This window comes from Uloborus diversus, chromosome 5 (assembly GCF_026930045.1).
Source record: "Uloborus diversus isolate 005 chromosome 5, Udiv.v.3.1, whole genome shotgun sequence".
Classification (NCBI taxonomy): Eukaryota; Metazoa; Arthropoda; class Arachnida; order Araneae; family Uloboridae; genus Uloborus; species Uloborus diversus.
In genome coordinates this window covers 165,255,777-165,270,127 of record NC_072735.1, presented here as the reverse complement: position 1 = coordinate 165,270,127, position 14,351 = coordinate 165,255,777, and the positions used below count along the sequence as shown (strand labels likewise).

Below are 14,351 nucleotides of genomic sequence, written 5' to 3'. Positions count from 1 at the left end.
CAATTGAAAAATAATTTAACACTAACACATGTATGGATTTTGAGCTCTAGAACATGTGACATAAATTTGTTTTTATTTCTGAAGTATTTCATCATACTCAAGGGCAAATGTCCAGGAGTACCAAAAGCTTAAGGCTGTTCCGGTAGAAAAACATGCTAAACTTGACTCTTTGGGAACAGCGACAAAAAAAATCTAATCGCCGGATTGCAATGAAACTTTTTACTATATCAGATGAAAGTGTAAAAAACAACGTACATGAAGTAAATTGCTGCTGAGTTACCTACATTTATCACAAAATGATATTAAAAAGTACTTTTTGTCAAATATGAAATATTTCTCTTGAACACATTCATGAAAAATCATCTAAACACAGAGATTCGAGATTTTTTTCTCTGAACCATAGAAACAATGTAGACGCATTGCAATTGAAATATTTTGTAAATATCATTAAAAAATTTTTCAATGCTCACGTGTTCTGAAACTTACTCGATTCTGTCCACTAATCTTATAGTTGCCTAAAGTGCCAATAGATGGCGTCAAAAACTCGAATAAGTAAGGATACGTGAAATTAAGGTCTATTTTATTAATAGCTCGGCTTTTTTCTCATTTTTATGCTAATAAATGATTCCATATGGACCATAAACTTTCTGTAACAAGTTTCATTCCTTCATATTCTTCATAAATCAGTCTAGATTTTTTTTTTTTCTCTAAAACCAATTGTTCGTGATCGCGTGGCGATCCCGCCGGACAAATATCGCCATCAGTGAGTTTTGCAGATGAACTAGATTTTTGCGAAAAAGTGAGGCTTTCCATGCGTGTGCCTGAAGTGATGGCCAGTGGTATCGGATGTCAGTGCTTGTAGCTTATGCTTGAGGAGGCAGTGATTGTAGTCAAGGAAAGAGAAAGGGGGGAGGGAGGACATCCCCGTGTGTATTTTCCGTGTTGTTAGAAACAGGTGGGTGAACAAGAAGTGGAGGATTGGCCTACGAGTGCTCGCCACAGAATCTTTCCTAATCCGCAATGAATATCTTTCTAAATTGACGCAACAGAGATCATTAAAATTTCGTGATATTTTATTTCAACAACGATTTTAACTATTTTTCAAGAAGTAATTAATATTTTCTAATGTTAACGAAGGACAAAGATGATCCGAAAATAGTTCTTATTTAATAAAAAAAACCTTGCTCAATCCATTTGCGCAGGTGTGACATCTTTGTGCATATATTTGCCCTTTATAACAAAGAGCAAAGTATTATGTATGATAATATATGAACTTTCAAAAAAAAAACAAAATTGAACTTGAAAAGTAAAGATTTTTACATATTGTGTGCGTACGCGTAATAGGCTCAAATCATTACCTTGTAGACACGAAACTTTTTTAGAAAGTAGGTACTTCATATATTATGTAACGTTTAATGGTTTTTATATTTGAATGTTTAAAAATTTTAAGACAAAGCTTAAAATTCTGGGAATAAATTGCAAATACAAGCATAAAAATGTCAAATTTGTGCAAATGGATTAAGTAAATCTTCATCTCAATTTTATACTTTAAAGTTTTGGACTTGGAAAAGTAACAGATTAAGTAAACATTATATTGATAAGCGTTTATTTAAATTGCACAGGAAGTATTATAGTGTGATCCGCGAGTTACTGACCATCAGCCAGTAAGTTGAACTAACTTGTAACAAAGGTTTTGATTAGACCATTATGAAGGTTACGTACGATATACTTACAGAGACATCTAGAAGTTTTCAAGGAAGTCACTTTTCTTACTGGTGCAAATTGTTATCAGATAAAATGTTGAATCACCTTTTTCTAGGTTAAATTTAATTTTACAGGTTCATTTACTGAGATATGCTGATCAATGCTTATTCTCAGTGAAGGAAAAAAAATGCATTTAATAACTATCCATTTATGCTGTTTGTTATTGAAGGTTGGTCGATTACATGCATTGATCTAAAATGCCTTCAACGCCAGTAATTGACAAACACGATCTACCTGTAGTAATGACATAGTTAAATGCTAGTTTTAAAGCTTTTTTCTTTATACCAAAGTAATTACAAACATTTTTATGCTAAAGATATGAATGTGTATAGTACAACTTTTATTGAGAAAAAAAGTATTTTAACCATTAATTGACTAGCTTGGTTAATTACTAATGCTCCAGATCAGCGGTTCCCAACCAGCATGTTGTGACTTCCAAGGGAGTCGCGAAGAATTTCTTATAAGAGAACACATTCAAAAACATATCATTAAACAGTTTAAAAACTAAAATATGTAGAGGAAAAAAATCATTTTAGAGAAGCATCAATACTTGAGCATAGTGGCGAATTTAAAGAGCCTGATGATCCCTCAGCATTATTACATTTTGGTTTACGGACTTGCATCCCTACAAATTGCCGCGAAAGGGTCGAAAAAAACCTCCCTATAACATTATCTAAAATTGTCTGAAAGTTCGTTTTTGGAACTTCAATATCGAATTTTTTTGTGAGACAGTCTCTTAACCCCAACCCTCATCCTGAAAGATGTCATGTAATTGCGTTTTCAGGACTTAATTTTGGAAATATTTCGAGAAGTTCCTAGAACCCTATCCCATTCCCTAAAAATAGCAAAGAAATGGATTTTTAAGCTTTCAATTTCGGAAAAATTTCACAGGAGTGCCTTCTATTCCTTTTGCATGATTAAAGACCGTACAAACATTCCTTTTCAGGATTTAAATTTAAAAAAAATTCCGGGTGAGGGTCTCCGATCGTTTCGCCTTGCCATCTAAGATAATCTACTATTCTATTTCTGAAACTTAAATTTCCAAAGTTTCCTTCATATTACCCCCAATCATTTCTCCCCCCCCCCCCCCCCCAATCACTAAAACTTGATTAAAATACGTTTTGGAGACTTCAATTCCGGAAAAATTCCGGGGGAGAGGCTACCTATCCAAACGTTTGCCTAATATTTAAAGGAACAAACAAAAAATACGAACAAAAAGACTATTTTTTTTTTTAAATATTTCTAAAATCCAGGAGGTTCCAATGGCCCCTCCTCACCCTGATTTCCCAAATGACGGACCTGAAATAAACTTTGAAACGAAATCCAGGAAGGATAGATCGTTTTATTGATTTTTAAAATATTTTTGGGGGAATACCCCATTGGATCTCCCTTTTTGCTACATATTTTCCTGATTTTCACCTCTGTAGCCCTTCCGAAGAATGCTCGTAGTCATAGTATATATTCCATTCTCCTCCAAATAAAAATGATGACAATCAAATGACTACTCATCATCGAAGGGGGGGGGGGAGTTCACTAATCTTGCTAAAACAAAAGGAAAAAAAAAAAACAGTATTTAGTTAAAATTTCATCACGTTTGGGAAGCAGAGAAGTGCTTGAACTAAATCCAATAAGTAACTTTTCTAACTTGGTTGTCCGTTTTCTGCTCAAGTCATTGTGGCAAAACAAGACGCATGTTTTATTCTGATCAACGTTTTGAATACAATCAACTTTAAACTATAATACTCAAAAATATACTGTCGTGAAATGTATGATAAATTTACATTTTCCCCACTCAAAATTGAACATTTATATCTCTCATATACAGTCGGCTTCCGCTCCAAAGCGATTCAACTTACGCTAAATGCCTATAACGCGAGTTTTTCTCGAGTAACGAATGTTAGAGCTAACGCTAATTTCTCACCCACAACACGAAAACTTTTAGAAAGGAATCATGGCGCAAAATGACGGCTTCGCTATTTACTACTAAATATTAGTTTCGTGAATATACTTTCATCCTTTTAGCATCACTAACTGCTCTAGTTCCCACCCAGCGCTAGTCAAAACATCGCTTTGTTAGTGTGTATAAATAACAACTCCACAATTTTCTTTTAATATTTTAAATTCTAAATATGAAAGGTGATGAAATGTTCTGCACCAAAGCACGCTGTTTCATGCTATGTTTGTGAAGATAGAAGGAAAAAGTGAAAATTTGTGACAAGATAACGAATTCTTGAACGCTTGAAACTCTAAAAAATGGTTCGAAGGCAGTGGCGGATTTACCAGGGGGGTGGTGGAGATGACCGCCCCTCTGTAACTGTCATTTTCGAAAACCAATAATATAGAATTAAAGGAATTACTAGCTTTCGCTATTAATTTCAATCAAGTACATTCCACAAATTTGCTTTAAATTAAGTTGAGACAGTGTAGTCGAAGATGGACAGCATTACCCACTTTTTAATTTGAAACCGAAGCTCGCCCCTCCCCTCTTTTTTGAACATTAATAATTTTTATATTTCTATATGTATCTTCCAATCTTTTTCTTCCATGGACTACACTATACTGGTATGATGATACATTTTGCTATGATTTAGGACAGTGGTTTCTAACCCTGGGGGTGATAGCCCCCAAAAGGAAGGGCGATAAGTTTGTGAGGGGCGATAGGGGGTGATTAAAATTTAAAATACAGGCTAAAAGGGTGCAATTGATTCCCTCCTCCCTACATAGTGGGTTGAGGGGAGGAATATGGCTTTCACGTTTTTCATCCGCCACCCCCCTTGAAAAGAATGTAAATCCGCCACTGATCGAAGATAGCACAGCAATACTGTATAGTACTATTACAGTGTAGTGCTTTATTATTACTGCATACTGTATATGTACCGTACTGTTTTTTTTTTTTTTTTTTCATGTCTCTCTCTCCCATTGATAATTGATATTGTGCATCTGTGATTTGAATACTGCTGTTTTTTTAAAAATACGGTAAAAATTCAGCTGTTTATGCAAGAAACGGTAATATATTGTTAAGAAATGGTCTGGAACAGTTTAAAGGGTGTTTAAAAATGTCTTAAATAATTGGATAAGTTAATACAAAATTCGTATATTGTACACGAGTACACGTATATTTGTATATAACACACACACAAAATCAACTCCTTCAAAGTTTCAGTAAAGATACTCAAGTTAGTTGAAATCTATGATCTAATAAACTTTAATTTTAAAAGCACCAGCTTTGATACGGTGCTCCAAAACTTGAATTTGTTTATGTATATATATGTTTTTTTTTTTTAATTATAAAATGAGAAAAAGCTTACTGATGATCAATTGGGTGACGGAGAATTAAAAACAGCAACAATAGTGATAATAATAATAAACAGAAATTTAAAATTAACTTTAAATTTCTTTCTATTAGAATTATGTTGTCTGAAAATTAATTTTTTTTCTCTCTTTTTTCTTCAAGTCCTTATTCTATTATACCCTTCTCAAATAGTTTCAATTATGCGTGCTCAGTCATTTAAAACGAGGGGCATCATGACCGGATAATTGGACAGTTCGGGCAATTACAGTTTGGATAACTGGAATCCTACTTTGATATAACACAAATGTAATGTATCTTCAAATTCAGAAACCTGTAATTATGTTATGGGGGAAAAATTCACTTCAGAGAACTCATAATTTAAAAATATTGATTTTATTTTTAAAAAAACCATTTTTTGTGAAGTTATTTCTGAAATTAGATTTTTTTGGAGTTTTAAATAATAAAAAATGTTAATAAACATCCATGGAATGACACAACCAATGATTAAAAAAATTATAATAACGAAAATTTAAAAAGAATCGCCGTTTTTGGTTCTGGACCAAAAATGGCCGCCAGGGGGGGGGGATTTTATAATGCCTCCCCTTTGTAAAATTTTTGTTTATACAATGTCTACAAGCATGCCGAGTTTCATAATTTTATCACAATTTGCAGTTTCTTCCCCCGTAGCCCCCGACTATTTCCAAGTTAGGCGAAAACTAAGATCGATCTCGGGGGGGGGGGGGAGCTGTTCCTCCCCCTCTTTGCACGACTGGGCCCTGTTAAATGCCGTAAAAAACTATGTTTTCTTCTTCAAAATTTTAAAAGATTCGTACCACCAAGTTTTCTCTGTAATTCCATGGTAATTTTTGTGGACCTTTGTCATGAACAAAAGGTAAAATTCCTCGTAAAGATTAAAAAAATGTGACCTTTCAAAGACAATTTTCTTTTAAATTGTCCAAGTCTGATTTAACAAACTTTCCAGTCTTTTCTATTACTATTTAGCAATTTCTATAAATGCAGCATGAAGGAAACAAAGCTTCTAAAGATTAATATTTAAAAAAAAAAAAAAACTACATTAGATTGACAACTTTTATTAGTAGATTTAATAGCCAAAAAGAAGACATTTCTAAAATATGTTGCGATAAATTTACCGAAGTTTCCGCGGTTAAAAAGATGAACCCTTGGTATAACGAAATCATTTCTGATCTAAACTTCAAATCGAAGCAAAAATGCTCTCATCTCATTTCTCTGCAGCGGTTTTGTTTGCTTTTCCGATTCCTTCGCGCTGTCAATGCCTGAAGGCACTTGAGGGGTGTGTTTCGAACAATGAAAGACATTCCTCACTGACTCCTCTGAAGAACAATATCGCCTCCACACAAATTCCGGTTTGTCCCCTTTTCTGGATGTCGCGTAAATCCTGTCAGTTGTAAAACTAGTTTGCGGCTAAAACGTACAACGAGCATGATGCTTTCGTCACAACCAGGGTGCAACATTTTGCGCCATCTATTGGGTAAAGGAAGTTTTTTTCATAAAATGGGACACTCTTAAACATATGGAGGGGGAAATTCTCAATTTAGGGAATGAAACTCTGAATTTTAGGGAATGATAAAATATGAGTATGGATATATGAAGATGAGATAAATATGATATTAAGGATAATTTGAAGAACATCTGAAGTGCTTTAATTGCATTTTCCTAATTTGTAACTTCTATAGTTAAAACCAAAGCGGTAATTCGTTGTGTGACCCTCCAACTAATGCAAAAAAAAAAAAAAATTTTACGTCCATTAAAAACATGAAATTCATACAATTTTCAGAACATTTTAGTTATTACGAAATTTTAAGTGGATTAGTGTACAAAAACAAATAAAAACTATGAACGCTTTTATATAACTTGCCCTAGACGCATTGGAGCAGAGCCATTGACAGATCTAAAAAATAAGTGGTTGTACGAAATTGATGGCCCCTTAATTATTTCAAACATATCTCCAGCACATGGGAAAATTTGGTTTGAGGAAGTCACTACTAGGTCTAAGTTTTGACAATATGAACCTAATCCTGAGTATAATATTAAATTCATGATGTGGGATGGATAATGGCAGGTTCTGGGGGGTCCCCCCCAGACATTTTTCAAATTTGTAGTCTTAAAAAAGCATTTTATCTTTATATTTTCAAAAATTGGCAACTCCACTTTGGGTGATTCCCAAGACGGACCCCCCCCCCCCCCCCCCCCAGTGACACCACTGGTTAAAGACCTATTTTTTGAGCATATATTTTGTTGGTAAAATGTTTTCCATGTTAGAGATTTCAATACTTTTACATCATGATAACATTTCAATCATTTTGAATGATGGATTTTATTTTGACACATATAAGCTTATGACGACTTTATTTTCTGAGAATTTCATTCTATTGCTTGATAAATTATTAATAGTTGCGTAGATTTTAGAAAACAGAAAAAATAAGCACTTATTTGTTTAATTCCTTATTTGTTTTTGAAATAAAATTTGTACTTTAAAAATTTACTTAATGGCTCAGTATTCAGTATATAGCTAAAAATTTGAAGAAAATAATTTTTAAATTGAAACTTTTATTCAGTATATTTAATGATTGAAAGAATGTTCTTTATCATATTGGGGAATTTTTACAGGAAAAAACCCATTTGCTAAATCGGTAAATACAAGTACAGAAATATTTTTGTGTGATCTGTCATAACATATTGATTTTCTAAACTCTTCAATTGCTATATTAATATTCTTTTTGCATTAATTCGTTTTGTTACTATTACAGCTCGAGTGTTTCGATCAGCACCTCAATTTGGTTTTACCTTGTTGACATATGAAATTTTACAAAGGATGTTTTATATTGATTTCGGTGGAAGGTTCGTATTTAAATGCTTTTTTTCTTAGAAATCTTTTTAAACTATACTAAGGTAAATACAAATGTATTGCAGTTTTGATGTTTTATTTTTCTGACGTTTAAATTACAAAAGCAATGTACTTGTAATTTAACATAAAACTTGTTTAAATCACAAAAGCAATGTGCTGAACTCGTTATTAAGAATTTGTTCAATAATTATAATTGTTGTTTAACTGCATGCAGCAATTTGGGTGCTACTGAGGATTCGAAAAACCAACAGTTAAGTTTAGCATATGTGTTTAACTTCATCCCTTCTTTGCTCTTTTCGCCTTCAGTGGTTGATTTGGCTGACACCTTTCTTAATTTCTTTTTTAATATCCTCTCGTGTATAGATTTTGCTAAGAAACCTCAGAAGTAATTTTTGAGCACCAAAATGCATGTGTGTTTTAGTGAAATTTTAATTTTTTTCCTTTTGATTTGTGGCAGCATGAGTGTTTGAATATATACTTGTTCTTAGATGACAAAACATGTTATCCAAATATAAAATTAAATGACATTTTAACTTTAGAGTTTTATGACCAATTTTTTGAAAAATTTTAAAAAACATTTTAAGCAAGCATAAGTGCATGTGTACTACATGTGTAAGTACATGTGACTGTAATTAATGTGAGATCAATCTAAAACATAAATTTTTTTTGTCAAGTGACTCTTTTCTATCGCATTTCAAAATATCGATTGAAATTTTGGACATGCATTTTGTCAAACAACTTGTAGGTGAGCAGTTAAATATTTTGATGCTATTACCTTCCCACAGCAGTATTGTTCCCTTTCTAAAATTTTTTTCAAAGGGCTGCTTATATTGACTGTACTTTTAATAAATTAACAGTTTTTCTTTTCAATATGTATATTGAGTGCGTTCGAGAAATTTATTAAGTGCAGTGGTTAAGTAACAAAATATGGTAAATTCTGAATTTTAGCTGTTAAATTTTCCATACTTATTTGCACCATAATTGCATGGAATTGTATGAGCTCTTCTTTGATGGCTTCCTTTCATTGCATAATACAACTCGAAATATTCTGTTTCACTTTTTATGGTGCTAAAAATTGCATCATATTTTACTGTACAGCATGTCAAGCACAGGTTCTTGGCGGTAAATTGCTCTGCTTAAAGCTACTTGCATTTCCTGATTTTATGAGCAAAAGTTCAGATGCCATTTTCTACTTCATTAAAATCAATATATTGAAATGACTTGCCCTTTATTAAATATTTTTGGAAATTTTTTTGTTAAAACTAATCTTCTTATTTGGTAACCCTGAAGTTTTGAGCCTTATGATACTGCTTTAAAACTTCATTTTAGAACCCGAGTAATGCAAAAGTTTCAGATAATTTATTTTAAAGGATTGACAGTCTATATAAAAATGTCTTGACAGTTAATAGTTATTGGCTGCTTTTTTATACAATAATAACGATTCTGCAAAACACCTGGGACCTCGATGGCTGCTCAGAAAATTCCCTTTTTGCTATAATGTTATTAGCACAAGTATCATTATCTGCAGATTTTTTTTTTCTCCTGTTGCATTAAATGTATTAGTACAAGTTTTTTTCTACTATAAAATTAGTAAAACTATTTGCATAAACTATTACATAAATGCAGAAATACATACTCCAATTGAGGCAGTGAGAAGCAAAGAGATGAAGAAGATCCCAAGTAAGTGCCAAAAGGAGATAACCAGTACAAATGCTAGGTGAACTTCTCCTATGTTTTGGGGTAAGAGATCGTACTAGTAGCCTTTTTAGGTGCTGCTATACAGCATCATTTAGAAAAAAATTCAATGGAAGTGAACCTAAGGTCTGAACTTAAAACGTATTTTATTCGAAACTTTATAAAGTCCACTTTGCTTCTCATTGCATCAATTGCTGTTAAATGTTTCCACACCTCAGACTGAAGGTTAAGTATTTGAGATTGTCCACTGATAATTAGATGCCTCAATTGCCAAATCGATTAACTCCACTTTAAAAAAAAAATCCTCCTTTCTGCTTTAATGGGTCTTTATCGATGCTTAGCATGTGAATTTATATTAAAGTTTTCATTCAGTACATTCCTGACCGTGTGATGGCAGAAAATGTAACATAAGGGACGATAAACACCTATGAATAACATCGACTTCTTGTCAACTATTCTCTACTTTTTGTTTTATGGAGTTAGTCAATTTGGCAAGTGAAGCACCCAATTAAGAGTTGTGCACAATAAAGATTTTTTAACCAACTTCAAAATGCAAGTATTTTTCAATGTTCCTGTGACTAGATGGTGTATGAAATTTTTTTTACAGATAAGTGGTTGAATATTTCATTTTTGAAAAAAGTTATGTAACTTTTTGAATGGCATGTTGCATATCGTTGGATAGACATTATAACTTATTTATTTAGGCTAAAACATAAATATTTGAAAAAAGAAACTGAAACATAAAAATGTAGCATATAGTTTTATGTTTTAGTATCATAATAATTTGTTTTACCTGGTTTCTACATTAATCATTGCATTGGCACATTTTGAACTCTTAGCAACAGACCTACCTACCTTATCTCTGCTTAGTAACCTGTGCCAGTTCCTTTTTATGTTGAATCAATGTTGTTGTTTGTCCTTTTAGTTTATTTTGACTATTTGAATAAAGAGTGTCTATAATTCAGAAGTTGTTTTATAATTATTTAGGTGTAACTTCGGTTTAAATAAGTTATTGTTATTCTCTTGTTTAATTTTAAATAAGTTATTCTTGGCTGGATGTAATTTTGAAGGAAATTGATTTATACGCACCAAATCAAACAATTTTTTTGCACATTCTTAGGATCAATTAAATTAGTTAACTCATTTTTATATCACCATCTTAATGGATTAGGCTTTCAGCCTGTTCCGGCTTCCTGGTCTGACCACTGCTTTATAGATCGACCGCGGTCTCGTTTGCCTTTGGGTTGATAGTAGTAGGCGGCCCTTGGTAGTCTTCCATGCGGCATTCTTCGTATGTGGTCTCTCCATTTGATACGATAATCGGTAATTTTTCTGTTAAGGCTGTAGATCTGTAATACATTTCGTATGTCTTCGCTTCTTATTTTGTCTAGGATGGTGCAATGTTTGACCGCTCGGAGAAATCGCATCTCCACCATCTGAATTCTGTTTGTTGTCTGGAAGTTCATGGTCTATGTTTCCAAGTCATGGAACAGTGTTGGCACTGCCACAACCCTATAGAACTTCATCGGAGTTTCTCTTCTTGTCTTTCCTTTTAAGGTTCTTAACAGCGTACCACTAATATGTTGGAACCTATTCACTTTGTTCTGGATATCAGAATCGTGTTGGTATGAAATGTTGCAGTCAAGGTAATTGAAATTATTGACCTGTTCAATAATTTGGTTTTTGAGGACAATTTTAGTTCTTACCGGCTCCTTTCCCTGGAATGCCATCGATTTAGTTTTCTGTATCGAGATCTTCATATTGTAGTCTTGACATATTTTTTGTAGTGTGTAAAGGGATCGTTGTAGGTCATCTTCATTCGGTTGGATAATGATCAAATCGTCAGCAAACAGTAATGTATTAATTACAGTTGTCATGTTCAGTGGAATACCAGTCTTGACAATTGCTTTCCAAGTGCGTAAAACGTCGTCAATATAGATGTTAAAAAGGGTTGGGGCATTCATTTTTACACTATATGTATATTAATTTTGTATTTTCTTAATTACACAATTTTTATGAATACATTCTTACCTTTATATTGATGGATTATTCTCATTGTTAAACGCAAAATTGCATTTTTTACACACATGTTTACAAGTTATAATGAACTTCTTATCCAGTACAAGAAAGTGAACTTTTGCAAAAAATGGTAAAACCATTGTACAGAAAGGTATTTAAATTATGTTAAAAAACTAGTAGAAAAAGTTTTTTGAAAACCAAGTGAAAAATGGCATGAAACCTTCACTATCATAAAATTTTTACAAAAAATTCCACTCTAAATTTAGTTATTTTCATTATTATTCCTAGTTTTTAAAAATAATTTTTTATTTTATTTTATTATTGGTTTTTATCTGTCAATTTTTGAAGCATTGTTGTAGATTTTTGCAAAAGTTCTTATCTGTTAGTTTTTTAAATGTTTGTTTGTTTCTTGCAAGTTTTTTGCTGCCAATTCTTTCAATGAGCTTTAGTTTTGAAACACGTTTCTGTTTTATGGTGTATAAAGTATTCATTCTAAACTTGTGTTTTACAATGCTAAATTTAGAAATGTATAGATGGTTTTATATTACTGGTAGTTGTGAGACAAAAGAGAAATCATAACAAATGTATGAATATGGCATAGGAATCTTGGTCACATAAACAGTGAAGCAGTCTCTTTTTTTCTAATTATGATAAATGCTTTTAAAAACCTGTAACCAAACCTTTTGTCTTTAGAAAATGAAGATTATGATGTGGCATAAATTTTAACTTGAAGCTAAAATTCCTACATGATTTTAAAATTTTGAATAAAAGTTTGGATGTTAATAATCAGAATGAGATAAAGTATTTTCATAATTGAAGTAAGTGCACCATTTTGAAGATAAAGTTGAGAAGTTGCTGAACATCAATCATGGGTTGTTAGATATTAAATTGCATTTTAAATTTGAGGCTGAATGTAATTGAATTTGTTTATAAATTTCTCGAGTAAGTCATGAAAATTTAGTGAAAGTATGTAGCATAAATTTATGACTTTATTTACAAGTTAAAGCTGTAGATTTAAAAATAATTCCAATCAAACTTGACTCTTCCATTTCTTATAAAAAGAAAACATAACTGTATGATGAAAGTGAAGTATCAGTATTAATAAGGAATTAGTTTGATATTGACTCCAGAAGTCAAGTATCATGGCTAGAGAATGTTGACTTTTTCAGGACTTCATCAGCAGTCAAAACTGCTCATACAAAGACTATTTGTAACAGTTAGCAATGTATAAAGTTTTTATGGGCAACGCCATGGAAAGTGGTCCTGACGCACCAAAATTTTTTTCACATAATATAGAAACAAATCTTATTTTTTGACGAAGAAATATCTGTTCTTTTCAATTCCAGCATCAATTTTGTGTTTAAAGAATTTTTATATCAGATTTTAGCCTCATTTGATAATCTTTAGACAAAGTTAAAAAAAAAAAAAAACATTGTTAGTGAAATAAATGTAAGAGCCATTTTTTTACTTAATCATTATTATCATTATTATTATTATTACTTTTTTTTTGAAAAAACTACAAATCTCATGAGCACGAATGCTTTACTATAGTTATGAGCCAAATTTTTTTTAATAAATACTTTTGATAAGTTTTTAACCCCCAAAATTTGCAGGTCACTTTTTGTTAGTCACACACGCAGTGCAAAAAGAACAAAAGTTTTCCTCCAAGGTCAAATTGGGGGGGGGGGGGGGGTAGAAGAAAAATATCTCATATCCTAAATTAACTTGATACATAATACCTGTAACCACACATTCATCTTCAAACATTCGGCAGAAAATTTTTTTAACGAGGCTTTTTGAAAGATGTCACACACAACACTCCTGAATGGTTTTCATTACGAGTTGGGTCTTGACATTTGAATGTAAGGGAAAAAAGTACTTTTTTTTTCCATGTAATTCAACTAAAAATATTGTGTGCTGGCACTGAATCCAAGACTCAATGACTGTTAAAAAATAATGATATTGATAAAATATAATAAATAAATAAAAAGAACAAATTAATTAATTGTTGTTTTCATACCCAAAGAGCAATTTAAGCAAAGTGTTTGCAATCTGCATACTTTAAGATCAAAAGTACAATATTCGAAATACTTTAAATTGCATTTACATTTTTCGATAATTTTTGAAAAAAGCGAGTGAATTCAACAGATGATTTAAAACATTCCAAACCTTTTAACTCACAAAAGGAGAGGTTAGAAGTTCGTGATAGTTTATAAGCTTGACATTTACTATTTGATTCGTATGCAAATAAAATTTAATTTCATCTTCATTCTTTATTTTAAGAAATTATCCTTTCAATTTAAGTATTTACTAGCTGCGTTGCACAGTCTACCTCGAAAATAATAGTTTTCTCAAGTGGCACATTTTTAACAATGAGGCTTAAATAAAAGAAAAAAAAATAGTGTTAGGTTTTCCATCAATGTGTAGAAAGGAGCAATTTTATGCCTCAAAATTTAACTTTAGATGTATTTAACTTTTTTTTTTAATTAAATATTTTTTAAAAATCATTTGTACTGGTAGGCTTTACTATTCCGTTTTAAGGATTTTCTGGAACCCCCCTCTAAGGGGATCGACCCCCAAAGGGGGCAGAAGGACCCCTATGTGAACGTACTATGTATGTTAAGCATCAAAGGACGGACCTCTGTGCCAAGTTTGGCTAAGATCCGATGTAAACTGAATTTGAATATTGAAAAC

General features: G+C 32.0%; 1 protein-coding gene across 1 annotated transcript in view; it reads left to right on the top strand.

The window, feature by feature from the left end:
* LOC129223448 (calcium-binding mitochondrial carrier protein Aralar1-like) overlaps nucleotides 1–14,351 on the top strand; it is a 76,781-nt gene that overhangs the window by 58,384 nt on the left and 4,046 nt on the right. Inside the window, 1 exon segment of the mRNA XM_054858065.1 lies at nucleotides 7,846–7,936. Coding sequence (XP_054714040.1) covers nucleotides 7,846–7,936 — 91 coding nt within the window.